At 42.4% G+C, this 27360-nt stretch overlaps 1 protein-coding gene across 2 annotated transcripts in view; it reads left to right on the forward strand.

The window, feature by feature from the left end:
* SRPX (sushi repeat containing protein X-linked) overlaps positions 1-27360 on the forward strand; it is a 72781-nt gene that overhangs the window by 20607 nt on the left and 24814 nt on the right. The window contains exon 2 of one of the 2 annotated variants that reach the window (XM_006277089.4): positions 24115-24174. The exons of the other annotated variant lie outside the window; for it this stretch is intronic. Within the exon in view, the coding sequence (XP_006277151.2) occupies positions 24115-24174 (60 nt within the window). The remainder of the gene's footprint in view (positions 1-24114; positions 24175-27360) is intronic. 2 annotated transcript variants of the gene reach the window in all.

Below are 27360 nucleotides of genomic sequence, written 5' to 3' on the forward strand. Positions count from 1 at the left end.
ATGAAGTCTACAATAATTGATATGAATATGGCCACTCCTGCATCCCACTCTTGTCAGAAACAAGTGATCCTCGCTTAGAATTCTTGCCCTTGTTTTCATTGCCATTGAATATCCTTTGAACATCCCACAGCTCCACGTACCTTTCTGCACAATTCTAAAGTTTCCATGGTACTGCTCAGAGCTAGGATTCTGTGGTTTTTGGTCTCCAAAGAAATCTCAATTCCAGCTTACTTTCCATACAATAACTTTTAATAGTTCTTTGAACACCTCTTTATTTTCCTGTAAAAGGTGTTACTGCCTTAATACTCTGACCTCAAGTTTTTCTGGTGAGATTGATATATTCCCTTAATGTACATATCAGGTCAGTCAAATCTATAGATAGACCTGCATTTTGTCTGTCTGTGACAGCAAAAACTAAATGTTCCTGACTAAATATTTCAGGCTTGGATGTCTTTATCAGGAGGGCAGTGCAGAAAGAAATAAAATAGTGTAGAGTCTTTGTCCTAATGAAGAGACTTTTCACCCCTTTTAGATCTTTTGGTGACATTATAAATTGTTATATCAGCACACGCGTCTGAAGATTATGAAAGAGGATCCAGTGATGAGATAAAAACTATAAAAGCAAGCTAACTAATACTTTAAAAAGGAACCCAAAAAAAGTAAGAGCTTTTTTGGTTTGCTTTTGGCCGATCCTTGTCTTTTTAGGGCCTCTTGGAGCTCTCTGTAGGATGAACATTTTGTGTATCCTGTGCTAAATAAGTGCTTGTTTTGACATTGCACTCAATATGGCTCTTTAATCATGAAATCTTAATTATTTCAAATAGTAACATCAAACTGCTGTAATCAGAATGCAATATATCTTCCACTTAAGTTACTGGGTATTGATCATGCTTGCCAAACTTTCTTTAAAGTAATAAATCATTTTTTTTTTAAGAACAGCTTTCTCTGAACACAGATGACCTGAAAGAATGATGGCCATGTTTTGTGGAACACAAGGAGAAGGAAGGGAAGTGAAAAAATAGGATGAAGATAGAAGTTGCAAAGGAGACATGGAAAGAAGATATGCAGTGCTGGTGAGGGAGGAGGGTTGGAAGGTAAGGAGGGAGGGTTGGCAGAGGATGTGTCCCAGAAGAGAAGAAGAGACTTAAGCAGGTGATGTTAGGAGATGCAGACTTGCGAACCTTCTGTGTATCCCTCTCCCTTCACCCCAGCCCCCTTCCTTGTCTCTTCCAGTGGTTGGGCTATACCTGTGGAACTCCTTGAAGAGTGCTCTTAGAGGCCCTATCTTGCTGTTTTGAAACTGCCCTTTGTCCCTTCTGATAAGCAGGGATCTGGGTTTTTCATTCAGCATGGAAAAGCCTGGATTTTCTCCTTTTAAAGGGGAAAGCACAGAAAACAGTAGGTTTCCCCTTGCAGACTGGTGGAGTTCTAGCCTATAAGGGACTGGGAGAAGCAGGAGGAGGACAATCAGGCAGGGGGCACAATGTGCATGTGCGCATACACACATGCACATGGCAGCCAGGTAGGGTGGATAAATATCAACGATTAAAAAAATAAAATAATAGGATTTTTTTTATTTATATCAGATTTTTTTATTTAATCATTTAAAACAAAATTTTAAGATGCTTTAAAAAAACCCAAGCAGATAAAGATAGTTTATATTTAAGATAAGTTAAAGCTCAAATATATCATCATGGAATAGGGATTATAACTTATAATTATATACTATTTGAGCCAATATATTTATATAAGCTTTTTAGAAAAAATTTATGAATAGGTCACAACAGGCCATGGACTACATTAGGAGTTCAATCTTATGGGATTCCCAGAGGTCCCTTTATAGATTAGGGCTGACAAACACTTAAAAAAAATTAATTGCAATTAATTGCGAGATTAAAAAAAAAATAGTCACAATTAATTGCAATTTGATTCGCACAGTTAAATAATAGCCCCCCCATCCCCCCCCCCCCCAACAGCCCAGAGCCTGTGAGCCCTGTGGCTCCTCCCCACCCCCAATAGCACACCCCACCAAATCCTCCCTGTACCCACTCTGGACTCTTGTCAGCCAGAACAGAACAACGAGCCCGCACGCACAGCCCGACCCCAGTCCACCCTGCACCTGCTCCAGATCACCCGCCCAGGCTGAGCAGCAGTGGCAATCGGTCAGAAGCTGCTGTTTGGTGCAGGGAAAAGCAGCCCCTCCCTCTCACTGCTGCTGGGCCCTTTTTGCTGCGGCCCCCTGGAGCTCACACTTAAGCTGCCCTGTGGTTTCTCTGCACTGCCACCGCTGCCTTGCTGGGCAGCCTGGAGGTGGTGGTGATGGCGATGGAAAGGAGCCGCAGGGCAGCCTGGGCATGGGCTTCAGATGGTTGCTGTGAGAAGGGCCTGGCAGCAGTGAGGGGAGGGGCCACTTTTCCTCTGCACTGAGTAGCATCTTCTGCCCCGCCACCGCCAGGCCTATTTTGCCCCCCCCTCCCCCCCCCCGGTTAAAATGGGTGCGATTAACACTTGTTAAAAAAAATTAAAGCATTAATTTGTTTATGTGTTAATTGTGCCCATTAACTTGGATTAATTGACAGCTCTAGTAAACATTAAAGAAAACCACTCTACCCAATGGGACCCAGTGCTCAGTCTAGAAGATCCCATTAAGCATCTCTGTGATGCTTAGTTTCAGATCTCAAACTGTGATTTGTGTCTCCAGAGATAACATCCTTGTTAACTGCAGTATATGGAGATGAGAGGTAACAGACCTGATTACCTACCCATCAGCCTTCTTGTCTCTCTGCAAGTTTATATACACAGTCAAGCCCATACCTCTCTCTAAAAGTTCAGTTTCAAAAAAGTTAAATGAATAAAGGATATCAAACAACAAGAATGCACTTTTTTTGTAGAAAACAATGATTAAATCAAGGCTTCCTGACTAGTGATGTACATTGTAATTTAAATAGATTTGTTATAAATCAAAACTACCTTGCAGCCAGGCAGCGGGGAGAGCAGCTCTCGCAGCTCCCAGTAGGTAAGGCTGATGGCGGTGGTGGTGGTGATTGTGGCCCCCATACTGAGTGAGGGAGGGATTTGGGCAGGGCTGGAGTTGATGCCCAGCTGGGGTAGTGAATGGGGCTAGGGGCAGGAATGAGTGGCTGCAGGGCCCAGGTTGGGAGCAGGATGGAGCCATGGACAGCTCATCCAAGGGGTGGCAGAGGGCTGGTTCCCTGCCACTGTGTTCACTCCTGGCATGGGAGAACCATGCCCCCCAGCTTTGTGCACAGGGTGGGGGTGGATGCAGACTGCCTGCCCTGCTGCCCTCCCCCCAGGAGCCTCTGTAGCCCAGCAGGCAGGGCAGAGCAGGGTGGGGGGGCTTGGTGCCACTGCTGGGAGCCTTGCACTGCCATGGCAAGGCACTCCCTGCTTGCCCAGCAGCAGCAGGGGTGACAGTGTGGAGTTGTGCCTCTGCTGCTCCTGGGTGGTCAGGGGGCACCTTCCCATGGTGGCATGGTGCCCCTGGCAGCAGCACCAAGTCTCCCTGCTGCACTCTGCCCTGCTGTGCTGGGTCCTACCTGTTGGGCCTCAGGCTCTGCTCCAGCTGTGCCGCCCATGGGGGAGGGGGAGCCAGGCTCCACACTCCGCTCTGGCCACAGCAGCCACTACCTTCCACAGGCAGCAGCCCAGGCTTGGGTGCTGCTGGGCAGAGGACAGGGGGCTGCAGACCCAGGTCTCTGGCCATGTAGCCCTGGCAGGTGGGGGCCCCCTCTAGCAGGGCTAGGGGGAATAGTGTGCTACAGGTGTTAGAGGCTGTTGGTTGCAGGGCCAAGGGGCTGCGAGTTGGGATTGAGGGGCACCAGTAGGGCTGAAGGGGTGGCGGGGCTGTGTGTGCAGAGTGAGAGGCAGGACCTGGCAGGGCCAGGGAGCTGTGTGTGGGGAGTGAGGGGCAGGGCACTGGCACATCAGGGCAGCTAAGTGCCACAGAGCTTGCAGGGAAGGAGACAACGAGAGCTGCAGCTGGACCCGCATCCCGGTGGGTGAAGAGTGTGGGGGGAGCTCTGATTTCCTATAAAAAAAAAAACAACAAAATGAAATGCCAACATATATAGGTATTTAGAAAGTATTTTATTATAATGATTGAGGCACAGGTAGGCTTCCGAATTGCTTTAAAATAGTAAATATATTGGTAAAACATTGTGTTCATCTGATACCTATTATATCTATATTTATATCTATCTATGTACCTCTATGTAGATATAGTGGTGCTTCATTTTAATTATGGGAAAACATGGATTTTGGGTTTTTTAAATGTGAGAATTTGGGATTTTTATCAGAGAATCTGTGATTTTTATTTTTTTTTTAAATTTTTTAAACAGAAAACTGGGATCCCTACTGATTAGTCATGACCTGTCCTACTATCCATTTCCACTTTACAGGCAACTCCCACTTAGCTTTCTTAAGTGGTTCCTGAAAAAAAGAGTTAAGCGAAACCGAAAGTATTTGATGACCCCAGATGGCAACCGCAATTGTTTTTAATGAACCAAGATGGCAACCACAAGCATTATAATGAAACTTTCTGAGTGCTAAGTGAAATCAGGTATCAATTTAAAATGAGCGTTATAGCGAAATAGCGCTAAGCAAAACAACGTTAAGTGGGGGTTGCCTGTATTCTTCTAAGAGGTAAGGGCAGAGGATTTAGTTCTGGAAGTTTCTTGCAGGTACATTGGACCAAGGCTCTTCTGTATTAATGAATTACATGAGTAAAGTCAGTACCAACTGTTTAAAAAAATTGATGGGTAGCCTCCAAAACAATGAGATTATCTTAAACATCTTGAGACTAAAAAATTTATGGAATGTCATTAATCGTGCATTAAAATAAACATTAAATTAACATTCCTTAATCTACCTCCTTATTAGGTGCACAGTTCTTGTGAAATTTTTTGTAACACATCATTATTAATTTACTTACTAGAACTATAATAGCCTCCTAACTGCTGCTCTCCTTGAAAACATAAAGGATACCGTCCCAATAGGAAAATAATAAAGGAGTGTTGCTTATTCAAAGCAATAATCATTTTAGGAGGTTTGAAGTCTTGCTTTGAAGTCTGCTATTTTACATTGAAAGGCTATACTTGTGGTGTTCTCAGAAGATTAAGGAGTTAATCTTATAGATTAATAAAGTTTGTTTATTCAAAGAGCAGTACTCTGCCTGCTGTTCTGTGGTTTCCATCTGCAAACCCTGGGCCAGTGTAACAACTTACACATAACACTCTTAGAAAGGTATCTATCTACACAGTACTGGCTTTATGAAACTAATCACATTTTATTATATATATATTTATATAGATACAATATTCTATTTATAGCTATTACGGATATAATGGTGTGTGTGTATATGTGTATATATATGCGTATATTTTAAATTATAAGGAGTATTGCTAAACAAGCCAATCCTGGATGGAAAATTTGGCCTAAACTATATACTTTTTCACTAAACTTTTTGGCCTTAACTATTTACCTGCCAACTCTATGCAAAAAATAAACAAATGTGTGTTGAGTATCCAAACGTAAAAGACCAACTAGAATGAACTTCAGAAATAAATTAAAATTCTCTAAACTCTCACACCTTTAATCAATGTTGCCTTAATAAATGGCAAGATTATTTACTATGACTTCAATTCTGATAAATGCCCAATTGTTACATTACATTTCAGTGCTTCACATCCTGCTTGCAGGTCTTTGCTCGCTCTTTTTCTTTCATGTTTCTTACTTTATACTGCATTATTCATCTCTGTTTTTCTTAGATGATGCTTTTCCTTGTATGCTGCCCTTTTGCCATCATGAATCAAATGTAATCCTGCTTTTCTTTTTAATTCCTCCTTTAAAGTTCATATTTTTCCTCCTAAGAGGACCTTGAACCCTGAGGTCACCACTAGCTCTTCTTGCCTATTGGTATATGTGGTGTGTTTGCAATTTATCTTACTAGATGGTGAGAATTTGGCAGGGGCGGAGGGTAGGAAGGGGCAAAAACTTGTGAAGATCCACATGTATAAAAAAGCATGAATCTGGATGCTGGGCCTACATTTCATTATAGCATCATTCTCCCAGTCTGTAGTTATATTTGTGAGTAAAAGGCTCATCATTCATGACATGGAAAAACCTAAATCCATAAATGCTAGCACATGGGAATGGCTTGCTTATGCCCTGTTTTAGTGGCTGATTATTTGATTCTTAAAATGCAATGAGAACTAGGCAGAAGGACCTTGGCATGCATGTTTGAGCCTTACTGTCATCATCCTGACTCCATGTTGCCGCAGGTGTTCCTAAAGGCAAGATTGGGTCCCAAGTGGTAAACGTATCCTTTTCCCTCTGTGTTCTGGGACCTTGTTGGAAAGATTTCTGTGGTAGTTTTGAAGTGTAGCAAGACTGTCTAATATTGAAAGCTGAGATTTTCAGAGGAACCTATGAGAACTGTGTACCTGAGTTCCTTAAGATACTTTGAAAATCCCAGCCTAAATACATTTTAATGTTTAAAAAATATCTTAAAATGTATGAATTCTTAAGGGAAAAAGATATTTGTGAACCTAATGCTATTTAATATTGAATTTCTATTGGCTGCCTTGGTCTAATAGAGCTTGCCGTTCTGAAGGTTTTCTTGGGTTTTTTTAGCCAAATGTCCTTTGCTAATTTCATCCATTGTTGGTAGTTTTTTATGTTTGCAATTCCTTGCTAGCTATCCATTCGCGCTACTCACTACTGCCTTAGCACTATGTTTCTCTGTGGGTGAATATGCCTGCATTACCTGGGGATGTTCAAGTCACAGTAAACATATTGGCACCACCCTAAATGATATATGCACAATTATAACAGGCTGCCTAAAGCCTATACCTGTTTCCTACTTATATTCACTATTTGGCATAGTGTCTACTTAAAACAGGAGGAAAGTAGCAGGTGACATTGACTGGCAAGTACAAGAGTCAGAGTATCGCCAGCTGCTATATAGACATCAAGCAGTGCACCATTGTCTCTCATCAAGAAACAGCATTATGTCCTCTACCGCACCATTGACCTCATCCCCAGAATTAGCCAGAACTCTTGCAAAAAGAATGGGAGAAACTGGGCAGCAAAGCTGTTGAATGGAGCCAGTGAGGAATTACTCCCAGTGAGGAGTTGGCATCCAGCCCCAACTACAAATGGCATGCACAGCAGAGTCTGAACAGATTGAGAGTGGGTCTCAGAAGATGCAACTTTCTCATGAAATCTTTGGGCCTCTATGCAACTGATCAATGTGTTTGTCAAGAGAAGCAAACCATGGATCATCTCCTGAGATGCCCTGTAGCATCACAGTGCACCCCACGAGATCTGGCAACATCAGAAGCAGTGGTTCGTGCAAAATATTGGGAACAGACCATATAGAAAAGATGGATTGGAGCCACGATGAAGAAAAAGAAGAATCTATTGGTGGCCTCCCTTTTGGCTTCCTTAACAGACTCTTTCCACAAATTGTAACATTACATTAAAGAACCTACTATATTTTAATTCAAAACAATTCACATACAAGAGGTGTATTTACAAGAGTTCTAACTCTGAATCTTTCAAGGAAACACCCTTATCTCTCACAAGCTTCGATCATTTTTATTTTTTTGTAGTATGGCAGTTCCAATCAAGACTCATTGTGATGGATACTTTTATATGTATAACAAAAGCCATGTCTACACAGTAAACACGCCATGCCTGGTAGCAGTACCCTGTAGCACATGCCTCCTAAACTGGAAGCAATATAGCTCTTGCAGCTTAGTGCAGCATTTTGAATGGGTAAATTTCCTTAAATGTACACAATGGTATGTATTTATTTTAGAGCAGACAAGGTTAAAGAAATGCACCTCACACTAAGAATGGAGGTGGTGAGTTTGTCATCATGATCTAATGGTCCCTTTTGGGCTCTAAACGAACTGAAACCAGGGTGCCTAGAACACCAGCTCAGGCTGTGTAATGAAGATCATCTAGTTTGACCCCCTGTATCTTACAGGCCATAAATTTCATCTAGTTAACCCCAGTGTTGACTCCTTAAGCTGTTACGTGCCCACACTGAGCAGCAGACATGGGCACCCCCAAAGGCCAGGATAGCAAAAAAGTAGGGAACTCTTGAGACAGGAAGGATGCACATGTGATCCTAGCAGTCCAAGTACAGGTGTCTGCATTTCATTTTGCAGAAGAAGCCAAAAAGTCATCAAGATTCCTGCCAACTTTGTAAAATCCCTTCCTACCACCATATCTGGCAGTCGGTTCAATCCTGAATATGTGAGTAAGATCCATCAATCACATAAGAAAGAGTATTCCCTATATCACCTCAGCACATGGATCTCCCCATTTTGGTATTCTGTCTTGAGATGTGGCGAGTCCCTGAAGAAGATGGGGAATGGGGGGAGAAAACAGACGAGAATACAGCTGGGTCTTTGTGCATTTTTGTTTTACTCCCTGACCTCAGGCTATGGAACTCCTTGAAGATGAGGACCAAGGCCTTGAGTTGGATTCAAAATTGAATGGGAACCCAATGTAGCAAGCAAAGGACAAGTATAAGGTTCTTGTCTGTGGCTGCGATGATGGGCTGCAGCATTGTGTAGTAGCTGGAGTTTCCAGAGAGCTGAAGACTTTGTGCTCAGATATACTACATTGTTGTAGTCCCACCAAGAAGTGATGAAGCTGTGAATAACTGAGGCAAGGTCATGTTCCTCAGGACAGCACGGAGTCCTGTATTCAACCAGAGATGATATAAGGTCCTGTTTGTGGCTACTGCTTTGTGAGAGCTTAGCATCAGTGAGGATGTCCAAGAGTACTCCTAAACTTCCAGACAAAAGTTAAAATATACATCAGCTTCTCAAGTATTCTTGCACCTTATTGTTTTCTGTGCTGAGTGTAAGGTAGATGATAAATACATCTGGGCAGAGACCTGCTTTTATTGTCTGATGTCTGTACAAAGCCATATGCAGCTGTACTGCTATGTAAGTAATAAACCCTTCCCCTTTTTGGCATATGTAGCTCTGACATAAACAATACATGCGTACAGTACATGAATCCTAAAAGCATGCCACGTGCAGACTTGGTCATACTGTGTAAAAGCTGTAGTTGAAATGTATTACTTAACTTTGCATATTATACCATATTATATCTACTTGTTTGAACTTATATAAAATTTTTATTCTTGAATATACAGTTAATATTGCTTTACATTTCAACAAATTGGTGACATTTTTTTCTCTGTAATTAATGATTACTGCCTACGGTTGGGGATTACTGGGACAATTTGCGACCATAAACAAAGCTGCTACCTTTGTTTCAGCATTGTCTAGGGAAGAGTTCTTTAAGCCAAAATCAAATTCTGATGGGCTCCCTCACAAATTGAACAAGGAAACATTTTTCCCCACCCTCCATGCACACTTTAATGCACTAACAGTGTTTAAAGGTCATGAGAAACTGAAACAAATGTTTTTGTTATTCTTCCTTACAGACTAAAGCATTTATCAGCCAGGTTTTATGATATTAGCCTTCATTACGAATTCTCATTTTCTCATGGCAAAATTCAGTACTACATGTATATATGGGATTTTGGCATTTATCCATCTTCCTACAATTAGACATCTGCTAGAGGGCAAACTTTGTCATCTATTAGTGAGGGAAATGCCCACTTCTCCTGAGCATTCATTCTATGCATTCCATTTAAATGTAGAAGTGGGGAGGAAGCCATTCAGAATGGCATTCCCCCCCTGACATGCCTGTTTCTAAAACTGTGTTTTCCTTTGACAGTTAATAGCACAGAATGCCATGACAATTAACCAGTTCAGAGCAGAGTGGCCATGTGCCACTTCCAAATAAATTGATCAGATGCTGCTTGTTTGGCCCATATTTGTTTTAATAAATGCTGAGATAGACTAACAATCTTTGTTTAAGAACAATTTCCAGCGTGTTCTGTTAGTATAATCCCTGGCCACCTGCTACTCCCCAGAGGTGACAGATCTGCCAAGGGGAAATCATTGTCATGGTTCTCCACCTTCACCTACTTCAGGGAAGTTTTCAAGTGACTATTAGCACAATGTAAAATAATCTAAAGCTGCTTCCTTGGTGGTAGATTCCAAGAGAAAGCAGTGAACTATCCTCTCAGTGTGTCAGCCTCATGTATATCATGTCTCACTGTATCAGTGAAGCTTGCTCTGTATTCAGTACTGTACCTAGACTCCTGGCTGCCCTGAGTAAACTTCTAGTATTGGGCCCCCCTTTGCCAGAGATAATGATGATAATAATCAGACAACAGGGGAAAAAAATACCATTTTTGGGCCCCCTTTCTGGTTGGGCCCTGGGCAGCTGCCTCATCCTCCCATGCCTGTTTCTGGCCATGTTTTGTATTTTACTACAGACTCTTATGGAGCAGCAGGTGACATATGACATTTGTTATAGTTCATCTTTGGAGTTTGGTACCAGTATAGCAAGGTGCTATGCGCAAGAATGCACTGACCTTCGGAGGTCATCTAGGCAAGTGCTCATGGTTTTGGCCCTATAGACCCAATGAATAGCATGGGGCTTGTCTGTGTGCTAGATTGGGCCCTGAGCTGCTCCAGTGTGCCAGGACCAGGCTCTTCATGGCTGGGATCAGGCTCCAGGGATCCTGTATCATGCCCACCTGGCCAAGATTGGGCTCTGGGGGACCCATGTGGCTTCTGCCCAGCCCCCATGCTCAGGGGTTGGGCCCTATACTGCTGCGCATCTGTTGTAGCATATAGGGCCATGGAGTGTGGGACTCCCCACAGATCTCTGGGGAACCCTGTGGGCCAGATGACATGGCATCAGGAGTTGGATATGGCCCATGGGCCAGGGGTTGAGTGCCCCTGATTTAGACCAACTCCCTGCTCAGTGCCCGTTTGAACCGTCCCAGATGAACCTTTGTCTAGCCTACTTTTAAAAAATTCTCAGGGAGATTCCACACAACCTTGCTAGCTAATCTGTTCTGGGACTGATTGCCCTTATAGTAAGAAAGTTCTTCTTAATATCTAACTTAGATGTCCCTTGTTGCTGTTTGAGACTGACCACAGGAGACAGGGAAGAAATATCAGTTAATAATCTGTCACTCTTCTCTTAATAACCACCCTTCAAGTATTTGAAAACTGTTATAAAATGTCCCCTACTCAAGCTTCTTTACTTTAAACAATCCCAGTTTTTCAACCTTTCATTGCATGTCATGTTCTCTAGACCTCTAATCATTTTTATTATTCTCTACTGAACCCTATCCGATTTCTTGGTGTCTGTCTTGATCTACAGTGTCCAGGATTAAACATAGTATTTCAGGTGAGGCCTCACTAGTGCTGAATAGAGTGGAGGAATCATTTCCCTTGACTTGCATAACAGCGTTGTTAGCAGCAGCACAGTAAGTTGTTGGCTTTTGTTGCCAAAAAAAAAAAAAAGTTTGCTACTTTGAGCAGGGGGTTGGACTAGATGATCTCCTGAGGTTCCTTCCAGCCCTCATTTTCTATGATTTTATGACATTATAGTTTTGATGGACAGTTATTGATGAACTGAATCAAGGTTCCTCGTTGATTTCAAAGTGCAAGGGATTGAAAGAGTTCCCATAGACAAAATTTCTCTTTAAAAGACAAATATTAGGAAATTCCTTATATTAGGAAATTCCTCATATTTAATTGACACACAAGGTACTTTTTGGATGAAGGGAGTTATTTATTTTCTGTTTCTTTAGGTTCTTAAAGTATAAAAAAGCATTAATTTAATACACTTGTTCTTCATTGCATGTTTAACATAACGTAAATGCATTGCTTGAAGAAGCACACAATGAAACACGCATTTCAAATATAATAAAAAAAGCCCCTTGTGCATCAATTTTAGAAATTCCTTCACTTGCATGGCTTTTCATGTTGTACTGTTATGCTTCGTAACATTTCTAATGCTCCATTCTCCAAAATTATCTAAATCTTTTCATATTAATAACTTGGAATTTCTTGATGGCTGTCAGCACTTCCCAGGCCAGCAGCTGTGATACTGACCTCTTCTTCTCTTTCTGGATGATAGAAGGGACTGTACAGGATGTTTACTCTTAGGGTGAAGGAAATGTACCACAAAATGGGCAGGCAAAATATGGCCCGCGGGCTGAATCAATTCTGCCAGGCAATTCCGTCCAGCCCACAAGGCCCCTTCGTAAGCTGAAAGACTTATCATGGGCCCTGGCCTTTGCTGCCCATCTGAAAGCTGGTGCCTCCATGTAGGAGGTATGGCTCTGGTTGCTAAGCAACCAACCCCCACCCCAATGTGTCCTGACCCACTTGTCCCCTAGTCCCAAGTCAGGGGGCTGTAGAGACGAGAAGCTTCTGCCTGGTGGTGGCTTTTGCCTGGTCCCCCCATGGCTGTTTCCACCTCTTCCTGCTGCCAGAATGGAAATTCAGCCAAATACTCACACGGGGAAAGGGAGTCATGCACTTTGGGGCCAGGCAGGGCTAGCCCTGCATACTGCTGCCACGTGTGGCCAGGGACTCAGGTGCGAACACTATAGGTCCGGGTGGGACTGGCCCTGCACTCTGCGACCACATGAGCCCCAGGACTTGGGTGGGAGCGAGGGACCTGTGTACTATGGGGCCAGGCTGGGCTGCCACCATATGCAGCTGCATGGACTTGCACACTGGGGACTCCAAGGACATTCACCCCACATACACATTGTGTGCCTATAGGGGAAAGGGGAGTGCCTTTATACTTACTCTACAGCACTCTGAATGGGATTTTGTAACACTGATTGCTAAAATATAATAGTAAATTAATATATTCTAGTCATCCATGTTCAAGCAGTCAGATTAATACTAAAACAGGTGCTAAAAAAGGCAAGCATATTGGTCAGGGAAATGGGGAGTTCATGGTATGAGAGGCAACTAAAAGGTCTTACCTTCTTTAGTGTAGCAACATCCCTCTGTTGGTTAAGGTATTCCACAGCTCAGGAATCCTTTTCGACTCTGAAGTGGTATTGGATTTCTAATTAGCCATGTTTGCAAATACTCTCTTCTTTCATTGCTGATTACCTGGAAGATTATAACATTCTACTTGGCTGAGAGCTAGCCTATCATATTTGGGTTGTGAACACTATATTCCATTTCAAGCAATGAAACCACACATCCTGAAAAAGCACAAACTAATAAAAAATGTACCAGCCCATTTGCTTAGTAACACAGGTTATCATGAAGACACTGCCTCTGCACTTGTACCTGTTACACTGGTTCACAGTTGAACGTAAGAGTCGAAATCCAAGGAAGATGACATCCAGAGCCATTCATGATATACAGGCTGTAGGTGCCTGAGTGACTGTCCCTATTTTCACATTCGTAACTTGTCACAGTCTCCATGTCCACCAGAGCTTTGACTGTAGGACAGTGTACAAGGCCAGCTCTAGACCAGTGGTCGTCAACATTTTTAGACACAAGGCAGCCCACACTAGACTCAAGGCATCCCTACATAACTTTTGTGAATTGAGCTATACCCCATTTCAAAGGTTAACTTATTTATTACGGCACTTACCTTCTAGCAGAGGGCAGTGGGGGTGGGGGAGCAGCCAAGCAGGGACAAGCCTGAGCCTGACCCTGAGCTTATCTGCTTATCGCCTCACACCTCAGTCAGGTGTCATGTCACTCCAGAATGCCTTCAAAGGTGCCATGTCAATCCAGGGTGCCCAGACACCCTGGTTTAGAATCACTGATTTAGATAATCATTCATCTCTCCAAAGGGTAAGTAAAAATGACCATACACCTCACCATATTCAAAACTAAATGCCAGTCTATCTTTTTGCCTGGGCTTTCCCTCATTGAAGTTTGAACACCCACCCATAGTCTTTTACTAAATGAAAATATAAAATGCAGTGAGGGCAATACTAATTAAGCTGTTTCGCTTTTGATTGGGGAGTGAAGATGTTATTTAAAAGTATCTGTAGTATTTGTATGGAAGCTGTACTGAGAGTTTTGTAGCAGGTTCAGAACTAAGTACAGTCAGTCAAAAAGTCCGAGACTGAATTGATTCAATCTTTGTAGGTTATGCTAAGCTGCATAGATTGAACTGATAAACAAGTGAACAGATATTCACTTTTGATTCCGGAAATGCAGCTGCATGCCTGCAGTGGCCCAGGACAGAAGCCAGGGGAGCTAAAGCATGCCTCCCTGCTTGGTTGGAGCAGACAGTTTGGGCCAAGCCTAGTCTGCCCACCCTGCAAGGAGGGGAGGGGTTGCAAGGGAAGTGCAAAGCATCCTGGGATGCTGAGGGTTGTGAGTTAATTTGAATCTGGAGGGGATCTGGGACTGATTTAACAGTTAAGTCTGATACTGCATCCATCCAGGTTTATCTTAAACCGGTTTCAGCCATTTTGAAAACAGTTTATGTGCACTGAGCTTCTGTTGTGTTACATATCTGAACCAGTTTCATGGATATTCTGTCAAACAAACAAGAGATGTTACTGAAATGTGTGTCAGCAAACTTGTCAAGTGGTTATCATAGCCACTGCAGAAGCAATGGTTATCTAAGCCTTAGTTTGGAGCCAGTACAGAGTAGTTCCATTCTCAGATGTCAGCTGCACAATTTCTTCATAGCCCACTCAATTTCAAATGAGGCAGCTCAGCATTTTTCAAGAAAACTTGAGTTCTGAATTCCCACTTTTTCTAATTTACAATTCCTAGGAAACCTGGTAAGAGGCTTCTATCATTAAGCATGTGAGCTACTGCTAGAACATAAATCTGTCGGTCCTTTGAAGTTATTAACTGTGGTATTCTGCTCTGCATTTCAATCATGCTATAATTATGTTAGCTTGAAAGGTATTGTACTTTTCTGCCTCAAAAGTCCATCAAAACATATCTCTGGAATGCAAATTAAAACCTGTGATATGGAACTGTGTGTGTCCATCTTAATGAACACCCTGACAGTAAAATAACCTACATACCCTCAGGGGTTTCCCTGAGATGGAATTCCTTTCTCTGTATGAAAAACAACAACAATAACAAGAACCACATAGATCTGCAAGCAACAGAGGGCAATTAACAGTGTATAGCTTCAGGGTACACGTAGCAGCAAAAATCTCTGCGTTTTCCAGGTGTTTATTTACATAAGGTAAGGAGAGCTCTAGACGGTTCTGAAAGCTGGGCATTTGGGCTACCTGACTGCATAGAAACAATTGCTGAAAATGTGTTAAGTCACCCTAGCTACATGGACTGCAGGAAATCACAAAACTGTTGTTTCTGTACTGGGTAAAACCTGGCATTGGTTAATTGGAGCAATCTCTGGTGAGATCAGACTTTTCATATTGCTGAGTTACTGTAAAGTCCGGAGGTTGATCAGTATGAGTATATACTATTTTCTTCCCCATGGAGATAGAACTGCAATCTCTATTAGTGAAAGCATATAATCAACACTTTGGTAGGAAAATGTCATGTGAATTGATTTCTTTGGTTCATTTGATACTTTAGAAAATGTATTATAATCTAATCTGATCTAATACAAGATGAGTACACAATCTAAACTGCAGTTCAGGTTATGTTGCATATCATGGGTTCAAGAAACACTAAAACAAAACCCATTTTTCCCCTTTAATGCATCCTGCAGTTCCCACATTCACCTGTTGAATGAAGCTGAGCAAATATCAGTCCCACAGTTACACACACATTCTAATGCAGAAGCGGGCAATTATTTTGACTGGAGGGCCGCTTAACAAGTTTTGGTGAGCTGTCGAGGGCTGCAAGGGTAGCTCTGTGCCTTGACAGTCACCCTGCCCCTGTTTGCCATCTTGGGACTGGAAATCCTACCTCTTAACCCCTGACCTTTGCCACTGGAAGTTTATCCCCTTACCCCGTGGAAGTAAACCTTTTGGGAAGGAGGTTTGCTATCTTGGAACCAGAAAACCCCCCCAAATTATATACTAAAAATCAAGCATCCACAATAATGTATTTTAATTTTATTTAATAATATATTTTTGTCCTGATTTGTGTGTCCACGTTGTGTATATAGAGGTGATAACATAGCTCACAATTAGGTCTTACTCTTGTATATTGGGGTATGTGGAGGGCTGGGGGGTATGGAATTTGTGGGAGGGTGTGTGTATGTGTGGATGTGGGTTGGTGGGTATGGGGGGTTTGTGGGGATGCATGTGTGGTTGGGTATGGGGTTTGTGAAGGGCTGTGGGGTATGTGGAGCAGGAGGGTGACTGGGGGTGTTTGTGTGGGTACGTGTGTGTGGTGGAATGTGTGCGTGTAGCAGTGAGCGGGGTTCCCCCTAGAAGCACGCAGGTGTGTGTGGGGGAGGGTGTGGGTGGGTGCACTGTTTGTGGGGTGTGTGATTGTGTGTGTGTGTGTGTGTGCACGTGGAGGATGTGGTTGTGGGCTTTATTGGGGAGGGTTTGAGTGTAGTGGGGTGTACATGGGAACCCCCCACACATGCTCCCCTGAGCTGGTCAACTGCTGGCCCATAGCCCGGAGCCCATGGTCAGCACCCACCCTGCAACAGCCCAGAGCCCATGCACCCTGTGGTGCCTTCCCACCACCGCCAACAGCATGCAGCCCCAGCGCATCCTGTGCCTGCTTTGCACCATCCAGCCGTGGCGCATCCTGCCACCCACTGGGCACGCAGTGGGGCTGGGGCAGTTCCACAGTAGGACTGCCTTTCTAGGTAGCCCAGGCGGCGGCAACTCCTTCTGGCTGCCACCACTGCTGGCCCTAGCCCTGCAGTACAGGTGGGGACCCGTGCACACAGCCCTGGCCCAGTGTACCCTGTGCCTGCTTTGGACTTACCCACCCAAGCTCAGCAGCAGCAGCTGCAGCCACGTAGAAACTGTTGCTCGGTGCAGGGGAAAAGTGGCTTTACCCCCTCACTGCTGCCAGTGCTTCTTGGTGTACTGGAGCCCACACTATGCCCGGCTGCCCTGCATCTCCAATGCCATTACCACCACCTCTGGGCTGGCCAGTGGCTGATCTGTACTGCCATCACTGAAGGGAGCTTGCTAATTAGCATGCTCCAGCAGACTCAGTTAACTGAGTCCTCTCCAGCACATGCTAATTAGCCTGCACTGGAGCAGGGATTGGGGCACATGTTTAGAAGCCCATGGTGACCATTTTGGATGCTTTTCCTTACTTGATATTAGTGTGCACTCATCAGACTTTGGGGATCTCAAAATTTAGCTAATCCTGTCAAAATAGGATAGGTTTGATACACTTAGACAAAACAGGCTACATTCTTAATTCATTAATTTAATGTGGTTTGAATTACTCTGAGGCTTAGAAATTTAATTGTGGGAAAAGAGGCAACTTGATGGAGGCATTTAAAATATATGAATAAAACCTGATCCATCCTTTTTTTTTTAATCCTTTTTATAAATTTTACAACTGTTGAGGGTATTGGATTCAGGACACCAGAATAAATGAACATTTAGTCTGGTCTGGTAAACAATTTGTTCCCTTTCTGTGTACATGCAAGGCTATTAGCAGTGGATATTTGTTGTTCTGTTTTGTTTACTCTGTGTGGTATGCCATGCATCTAAAATTAGAAACTGGTCTTAAAACAGCTTTTTATTAGTTTTTTCCAGTAACTTTTCAGAAATTGAAATGCACAGATCCTTTCAAAAGACTGTATCTAATCAAATTGGTACTATATTTAAAACTTCAGACTGCAATAGAATATAAAGCTGCAGCTGGCATATTGTTCTTGGCTGTCACTTTTACAATATATACTGTAATTTCATGTAATCCTCATATAAGATGGCAACCCCTGAACAAAAGATTGAAGGGAAGGGAAAGACTTAGTAAAAATAGTATTGGGTTGTATTGTAAAAATAGTATTGGGTAACACACCCAAGCTTTTATTAAAATATTTAGTAGCTGTAAAATTACACTAGACCTGAAGTTTGTCAGTCTCTCTAGTGCTAAGCCAGTAAAAGGAACAGTGCCTCTGGGAATAAATCTTTTATATTATTTCTTTACCTATAACTGTGTTGGGGGTAGAGGTGCACTGATACATCAGTTTGATATTGGATCAGCACTGATATAAAGAAAATTGGCTGTATCAGAAATTGGCCCAATGCAGCTGATAATTTGGCCAAAAAATGTCCGTGTGTGTGTGCAGCCACAGTGCAGCACTCAGGCAGAAAGGAGCACAGCCCGGCAGCTTAGTGAGCTGTGTGCAGCTGATAAATCTTTTCTGGTGGAAGGGGAGGGGGGAGGGAAGCGGTGTGGTGGGGGGCAGATCAACACCCCCCACAGTGAGGGAGGGACAATGGTAGATGAAGCCCAGATGGGCAGGGCAAGCACAGGATGGAGCCACGGCTCATGTGAGGGGGGCATGTGCCCCCAGATCTGCATGGGGCGGGGCAGGCGGGCTGGAGCTGGGGCTGCATTGGGCTCTTCTCAGCAGGGGCTGGGCTTGGGGCGGGCGGCGGTGGTGCTGGGAGAGGGACTATGGGGGGGGCTGCAGCCACCCCAAATTTTCCCATAGCCCCCCAAGCCCCCCTCCTCAGCACTGCTGCTGCCCACCCCGTGCAGCCCCAGCTCAGGCCCCACCTCCACCTACATGCCAGAAAGAGCTGGGGCTACAGTGGCAGTGCTGGGAGAGGGGTTTTGGGGTGGCTACGGCAAAATTTGAGGTGGCTGCAGTCCCCCAGTAGCCCCCTCCCAGCACTGTTGCCGCCTGTCCTGAGCCCAGCCCCGACCGAGAAGAGCCTGGCGCTGCCCCAGCTCCAGCCCCCAGCTGCACCCTGCCCACATCCCTGCTCTGTGCAGATCCATGGGCACACGCCCTCCTTCATGCCCTCCCAGGGTGTGCACAGTGGTGGGAGCTACCCCCCACCATGGTAACTGGACAAGCTGTGGCTCCATCCCACACTACGCCCACCTGGGCAGCATCTGCTCCTGTCCCACTTCCTCCCTCACCACAGGGGACATTGATCTGCCCCCACAGCCCTTCCTTCCCCCCTCCCCTTCTACCACAACAGACTTGCCAGTTGCACGCAGCTGTATTGGAAATTGGATCGGTATTGGCCGATATGCCTCCTTAAAAATTGGCTATCAGTATCGGCCCCCAAAATCTCTACCAGTGCACCCTTAGTTTTGGGCTGAAATATTGGTAGAAATAATATCGTTGCCCTAACACAATATATATTGGAAGTTCTGGGCTCTTAATTAAACCTAACATACTACAGAGGTTAGAAGTTCCTGTCTACATCCACAGGGTAAATAGATATGAATTGGATGTTTTTGAATAGTAACACAATGTAATATGATAGATGCTGATACTGTGTATATATAAGGACACAATCCCTGTCCCTGAAAGATTGCCTAAAATTACAAGTAGCTGCATGGAAGGGGACCAGGCAAAATGCTGTTGCACATGGCACAAGTGTCCACCTACATGGAACCATTTACAGGATCAGTAGGCACATCTACACATGAGCATTTACTGCACGGTAACCAAAATTACTGCGCAGTATAGGCGCACATCTACACGTACATCATACAGGTATCAAATGTATGCCTGATAGTTACTGAGTAGTAACGCACATGTAGGCACCTTACTGAGCAGTAACACTGTGTGTGTGGATTGACTTGGGACTAATTTTAGTCCCAAGTCAGTCCATACACAGTGTTAATGCGCTTTAACATCTGCATGTGTAGATGCTGGCCTATTCCTGGTTACTGCGCAGTAGTTTACTGCACAGTAAATTTAAGCCGACGTAATTGCGTGTGTAGACATGCCGAGTGACATCAGTTGATGGAACAAAGAATTCATTGTTTCAAATCCCTTTTTTGTATGTAAACAGTCTTCTGAGTTTAATATACCATGTGTGATCTTCTCACGTGCACATGCTTGCTGTCTCTAACATTCTGTGTTTAGTATCTAACACTTGACACTGTTTTTATTTTTTTTAATTTATATATTTAATCTTAACTCATCTTTTAATAGTTGTTTTGAATATCATCTTGCAATTTGTCAGTCAAGCTGAAAAGTTCCTATGAGAAAATGCTTCTTTAGGAAATTAAAAAGGTTTCAAGTGGTAGAAAGTTTTCTTGTATGTTAGGATGAAGATAGTTGGGGATCTCTCCTCTGATTTGGAGAGCTTTGGGGCAATAAAAAGGTTTTTATTAACGCTTTCTTCCTCATAATATTTGAAAACTTTAGGTTTGTGCTGCTTACCCATCAGAAAGGTTCATTTGTTGTTGTCTGAACTGATGTCTGTAGTGCTGGGTTTCAACTCCAGGTCTCAAGCAAGAAGCTTAGTATTTGTGGTTTCCTTTGTATAAGGAGATCTTGCAGCTGGGAAAGTGAGCTTCTGAATAAATTGAGGAATGACAAAAGTACTCCTAAAATTTATTTTGCATCCTAACAACCTTTCTCCCCTATCTGCAAAGAACTAGATGGATTATTAGGTAGTTATCCTCTTTCTAAATGCATTTGCAAAATGATTTTGGCATTACCTCTTTTGCATGTATGTATCTTAAAGTCATTGCATACCTCACTGAATAGATAAAAAGTAAAGGATAAAATGGGATAATAACATGATTCTGGAGAAGTAATACAAATAGTGTGGTGTTCACTGCATCCTGCATGGTTTGGTGTGGCAGTTTGTTTATAAATAAAAAGCTTACATTGTATGTTTTGAGCTGTTAGTGAATGTGAACCTTTTTATCACATCACGTACAGGTTCTGCAGTGCAGTCATAACTTTGATCCTACTGTATAGCTCTAGTCCAGCAAAGCATGTTCTTAGCTGTAAACATGTGAGTGCCATTGAAGTCTAAATGCTCCATTTGAAGGCTATGAGACTAATCATGTGATTAGGCACCTGTTCAGCGGAGCTCTTTACCAGATGCTTTTAAGCATGTAAGGCCATTGTTTTTGAGCAAAGCTCTTAAGCAGATGTTTAATTTAAGGTATGCAAATAATCCCATTGACATGCATCCTTAAAATTTAGTAAGTCCATACGTTCTTTGCTGTACTAGAAGTATTATGCTGTGTTGTATTGGGACCTAACTGCAGTTACCTGGGAGGGGCTACAGTGCTAACATCTTAAATGGATTTGATCATTCTACACAATAAAAGGTCTATTTCACAAATTGAAATCAAAATAAAATACACCTGAGGATACATTTACCTCCACAGGTAAATATTGTAGTTTTTAACAGCTTTATTTGCTTAAGATAACACAACAAGATAGAATTGTTTTGTCAATATCCCATGTTTTTGCATTCTTTGCTTGTATTGAGTTCTTTTACTGCATCAAAATATCAAGCTAGTTTATTATTTCAGCTCCTCTTTAGATGTTTTGCAAATGTAACTATGTTTTTTCTTTATTAAGTGCAGACAATTGGGCTGCTAGTGGCATGGTTTACCAATAATTTTCTGTTGGCCTGCATGTATTTCAAATTAAACTTAATTCCTTAATAAAATACATGGAAATAGGACACTGTCCCAATGAAATATAAGAGCTGGTGATTATTTTATGAATAAGAGAGTCATTTTTTCTTACAGCAAATGTGATCATCAGATTCCATGAATATGGTAGTTTATAGTAGTTTCTTGTTAAATGCTTTCATTTTGTGGCTTTTGCCTGTACTCAGCTGGGACAAAATATGTAGCCAGTTTTTACAAGAGTACCAAAATGTAAACCATGTCATTGCAGCATCTTTTTTTTTTTTTTAAGTAGTATCTTTTTCCTCCTTTTTTCATCGTTACTATTGCTGTAGCAACTTTATTTGTTTAATATGTCAAGTACTGAACAGACATGATGCCCAGGTATAGACATTACACTTTTACGGTATAAGTGATTGGAAACTGGTATACAGTATACCTGTAACAGAACAGAAACTCAGCGCACAAAACTGGTCTATACCCATAATAGAACATAAGTTTGGCATACATGGACTGATTTAAAAATGGCAGAACCCAGTCCAAGATTTGCCGCCCCCCCCCTCCTACCCCCCAGGGGTGAATATGTGTTCTCTTCTCTACCAATCTGAATTATGCTGCTTACAGAAAACTGCATAGCCAGATCAATTCTGCCTTAAGCTTTTTGAATGTCTGTACCTAGCGAATGTGGGCAATCTGGTTAACAAGGATCCTAGTTTTCTCTGATTAAAAAAAAAAATCCTAAATTTTCTGATTAAAAAAATAACTAAAAATCCACATTTTTCCATGATTACAATGGAATATATTAGTGCTGTTTCATATATATAATATTGGTGGTGTTTCATTTTCACGAGTCTCATGTGCCTTGAACCAACTTTGCTCAGCTACAGCAGCTGAGTTGGGGCAGGAGCTATGTACCGGGGTCCCTGGCCCCATAGCCCTGGCAGCTGGGGGGCCCTTTAGCAGGGATGGGGGTGCAGGAGCTGTAGGTGGAAGGCAAGGGGCACCAGCAGGGCTGGGAGGACTGTGGGAGGGGGAGCGAGGGGCACGGAGTAGGGTCACGGGGCTGTGGCAGGGGGGAGTGAGGGGCACAAGCAGGGCTGAGGTGGGGTGAGGGGCACCAGCAGGGCTGAGAGGGTGTGCTGAGAGGGAATGTCGGGCACCAGCAGTGCTAGGGAGGTTATGGGGATGGTCTTTAATTTTAATAATGGATTTGGGGGGGTTATCAGAGAATTTGTGACTGTTTATCAGAGGATATGCAGTTTTTTATTAGGGAAAACCAGGATCCCTGGTGATAAGCCCATATGCAAGACAAATTGAGTAGCTCTTTGTCCATATTCTAATTTTGCTTGGACAATGGAAGCTTTGTATTTTGGCATAAGTACAAGATGCTTGAACGCTCAGTACTTGAAACAGGTCCATATATTTAGGCATCTGAGTGTGTTTTTAGCATTGGGGCTTGATCCCCTGTTGACTCTCTTAATAGTTGTGATTCCTGGTATTTAAAATGAAAAACATTTGCTGGTTACTATTAACCAAATAACCCCCTTAGTGTCTGATTACATACCAGAGCGTATAAAAGGCAGGATTTTTTTTTGCATGCCTACAGATCTGCTACTGAAAGAGGAGTTTGTTTAAACTACTGCTGTCAAGAAAAATCTGACCTTGTCAAGGTTAGGCATATGCTTTTTCTCAAATAAGTCTAAGGCTCTCCTAACCCTGCTAGCCGCAAACCAAAATCTTGACATATCCAAGGGCAGCATAACATAAATTTTTTTGACAAGCAAATGCCCAAGGGTCAGTGTGTGCAGTGCTCCAACTCAGATGACAATTTGCCATTAAATAAGTTAGAATAAGTAACAAGGAAGAACTGAAGAAAAGAAAGTATCAAGAACCATAAATAAGCAGAAAGAAAAGCTTTTATTTTATTATGACTCTTTCTTCAGGAACTATATTTAAACTGCCCCAGAAACATATGACGCTTGCAAGCTATGATTTGTCTTCCCTCTGAGGTCTAAAACTTCTCTAAAACATCTATGGTTCAGGTGTATCTTACAGCACTATTAAATACCAGCCAGTGTGATTGTAGTTGAGTAAACTGTTTGGGATTTGTAGCTCTCAATGTTTATCCAGAATTTTTGACAGAAAGCAGTATACCAACATGTCATTTTCCTTTGCTTGAATGATCAAGGAAGACTTAATACAAATCAGTCCTTTTTATGGTTGAAACTATGTTTGCAGATAATGTATCTGATGTTTTACTTCTGTGCATTGTGCTGTTAACCACAGTTGTTTTTGAGTTGCACACATTTTACTGCGACTGGCTGGTTGGCAATTTTCCTGTAGCTGGTTGGCATGTTGGCTGTTAACAGCCTCTGGTGCTCTGGAACCATCTTACAGTGAAATCCTCCGTTCCCATCTCTCTGAGAACACCTTTGTTACAGGCGGGAGTTCCTAAGAAGAGGAATTGCAATTTGTATTGTGTGGTCCCTGGTGCACAACAATAATTCGGAGATTTTCATTCAACTTAATGTAAACCATTCAGTTCACTTTAAACTGGTTCCACTATATATCTAAGCATCTGGGTGGCTTATGCTATCAGTATTGCTTAGATTGTTGCATCCTAATTTCACTTGCACGTCTTTGCAAAACCTTTTCTTTTTCTTTTTTTCTTTAATTATATTTCCTTTCTTGCTGCACTTTTTCTTTTTATTTTGTATTGTAGGTTCGGGATACTCACCCTTAGAAGATGATGAAGATGTGTATGCACACAATAGATATAAAGGTGAATGCTTTGCTTATGTGCTAATGAGGATCAGCTGATTGCTGGGAGAGCTTCTCCCTTTTCATCCTGTCTTAGAGTGATCCAGCTCCGTGTTTGTGTTCAAACTTTTTCTATCAAGATAAGCTTTTTATTTTTATTTTTCTAACAATGGAAAATAAACCAAGCACTGTTCACCATCGTTTGCTTACCTGAGTAAGTTCCTGTTTTATTGCCTTCTTCACCTTTGAAAGGCCAAGCTGCTAGCTTATGAGAATTAAAAACAAGGTTCTCTTTTTTCTCATTCATACATCAGAGCCGAACCATCAACAGTAACCATGTCCAGAATCTGGACTTTTTGATGTTAATGTATGGCAGCACTTGAAAGAGAGCTTGATTTTTTTTCCATAAGCTTTTCCATAAACTAATCCTCATTTTGGGTTCACCTAGCAACCTGAAATGAAGAGTAAAGTGTGTTAACTAATGAACATGCAAATCATTAAGCAAATGATGCAGCCCCAATAATTAACTAATGACATTCAACATGTTAAGAAATAAAATTCAGATTTTCTTCCTGATTCCAAACAAGTTTATTGACCATAGCATTGGATAGAAAATATTTTTTCACCATCGGTAAACCCCATGAGTTGCATCTCATTTCATAAAATATGGTTCTATTGTAGCTGACAAATGATTTTTATTGTCAATTTAGTTGGCTGCTATGGTTTTGTTAGCAAACTAGTCCCTGCACAGGTAAGATATTCAGGCAACCAAAAATATTTCTATATCTTTGTGTAACATTGATACCATTCAGGGAATAAAACAGATTTTTAAAGAAAAGTTATTTATGAGCAGCAAAAAAGAAGGCAGAAAATACTAAGAATGTATTATGCTTTATAAATTATTTATAAGAACCCCTCACAAATTTGTACTTCATTGTGAAGATTACTGCAACTAAGTAGTCAAAATGTGGACTCTAAGAAATTTCTTTTGTAAAGTGATCCAGAACAAATTGTTTTAATGGCAGCAGAGATTTATCTGTGGTAAGTGAGACATAGTGGCTTATTCACCCAGCTGTTAGTAAGTGCATTGAATTTTTAAGCTGTGCTGCCAGCTGAAAGAGTTTAGACAACTCCGTTCCAAATATCTAAGATATGAAGCTGAGAAGACTTGTACTGCATTAGCATGCTTACATTTATGTGAGTTCACAAGTTAGCTCACAAAAAAAGGGATGGACTTGAGTTGCCAGATTAAAATCAAAACTTACCTTAAATACAAAGTTATTCATATCTAGAGGTTTGGTTACTGCCTATCTTGTGTTGCAGATATTTTGGATTAATACATACGCTCGCTGTTATGTATGCATCTACACTAGTACATGCATAACATGGTGTATGTACACGTACAAAGCTGTGTATACCCCGTAACTTTTCAGCTCACAAGGGTGCTTGCTTGCTTGCTAAGGGCCACATGCCAAACCTTTCATGATTACTTGGAAGTTTTTCAACTAGCTTAGACCACCAAGGAAAAATCCCTGCTGCTTTATTTTCCCAGAACGCAACTAAGGATTCCTTCTCTCTCTGATAAACCCTCTGTTCAACTGCCCAATCCAAGTGAGCCCTGCTGTGGAGCATCATTTTTTCATGCTGCTCTTATAGGAAACAACCTAAAACCTGTGTTTATAGAGGACTGCCAGGCACTTTGGTCAATACCACTGTCAACTGACCACAGCTGCCATTTACATTATTTTTTCAAATTGTCTAAATTGTAAAAATAATAGTGACACCCAACTCTTGTGTAATTCTTTTTATCCATAAATCTGAAAGCACATTTATAAATAATGTTTAATTTCACTAATCCTCATGTTTTAGGTGGAAAAACTGGGGCATAAATAGATCGAAGCAATTTGCCAAGAGTGGCAGAGCTGGGAATAAAACCTGGATTGCCTGGTTCCCACTAGTCCACTGGGCTACAGTGCCTCTCAAGCGGTAGTATATTTTTAGTAACTTTGAGCTAAATCCGTGTGCTCAACTAACAGCCCATAAGCCAAATCCGACCCGTGGATATGTGTTATCCAGCCTGTGAGTCTCCCTATGGGTCTGGAATTTTGCCAGCAGGGGAGCAAGGGGAGATGGGGGCAATGATTCCCAGAGATGCAGCAATTAACACTGCTACTGCTCCTTCACTGCCAAATTTCTGGATCTGTGAGGAGCCCTGTGGGCTAGATGACATGGCACATCACACTGGCATGATTGGGCCATAGGTGGAGTCACTCTGTGACCAGATTTAGTGCACCCTATCACACCCGCAGAGACACCCTGTGTGCTTACCCCATGCTGGATCAGGCCCACAGACTGACCCTGCATGTAGGATCCAACTTCTGGACTAGCCCTATACCACTCATCCAGCCTGTAGGACTGGATAGGTTGAGTGCCACGAGGCTAAACCCTTCCTCATCCTCAGCATAAACCCCTTCTAAGTTGAGCTCAGTCTAGTTCTGTTATGTCCAATGTGGAGAACCATATTCAGAGGGCTCGCAGGTTATAGCCATCCCCTGCACACTGGGCAGTCAGGCCTCAGATGTTTGCTGCATGCCACTGTGCACCAGAGGCATGAGGTGGAGCCATGGAAAAGTCTGGGAGGACTGGAAAGTTTGTTTTTGTCTATTTTTACCATGTCCAGTTTGCTAATTATATATAATATTTTGCAATTCTCTCCTTTTAATACAAGTTCCCTCTTTTACCTTATTTCATCTCTACACCTGTGAATTTGCATGACTATACCAACTTTTTTCTAAAAGGTGTATTCCTCATGTATATTTAGTCACTTTCCATTGACATTCTCATTTAATACATTTATTTTCAAAGCCAGCTAAGTAGATTTATGTAGGGAAAAAATTAATCCCAGAGAAAGAAGTCAGATATATTTCCCTCCACTTGCCAAAAGAAGGTTGCTAATTCACAAGCGGTGAAGCCACAAATGTGCTCTGATTCTAACTGTCTCATAAATATGTTGCACAGTACGAGAGCCCAGAGGCATATTGATGGACTCCTATACCAGGCCATTTAGCTCCTAGTTAGGGTTAAACCTTACCCATTTGTACTGAGGGGTTTCTTCCAGGGCTGGATTAACACCTAGGCAAACTAAACACATGACTATGGCCCTGAGCTGCGGAGGGTTCCTGGTCCTTTCCCCCGTGGTGGCAGCGTG

The sequence above is a fragment of the Alligator mississippiensis genome, chromosome 1, assembly GCF_030867095.1.
Source record: "Alligator mississippiensis isolate rAllMis1 chromosome 1, rAllMis1, whole genome shotgun sequence".
Taxonomy (NCBI): domain Eukaryota; kingdom Metazoa; phylum Chordata; order Crocodylia; family Alligatoridae; genus Alligator; species Alligator mississippiensis.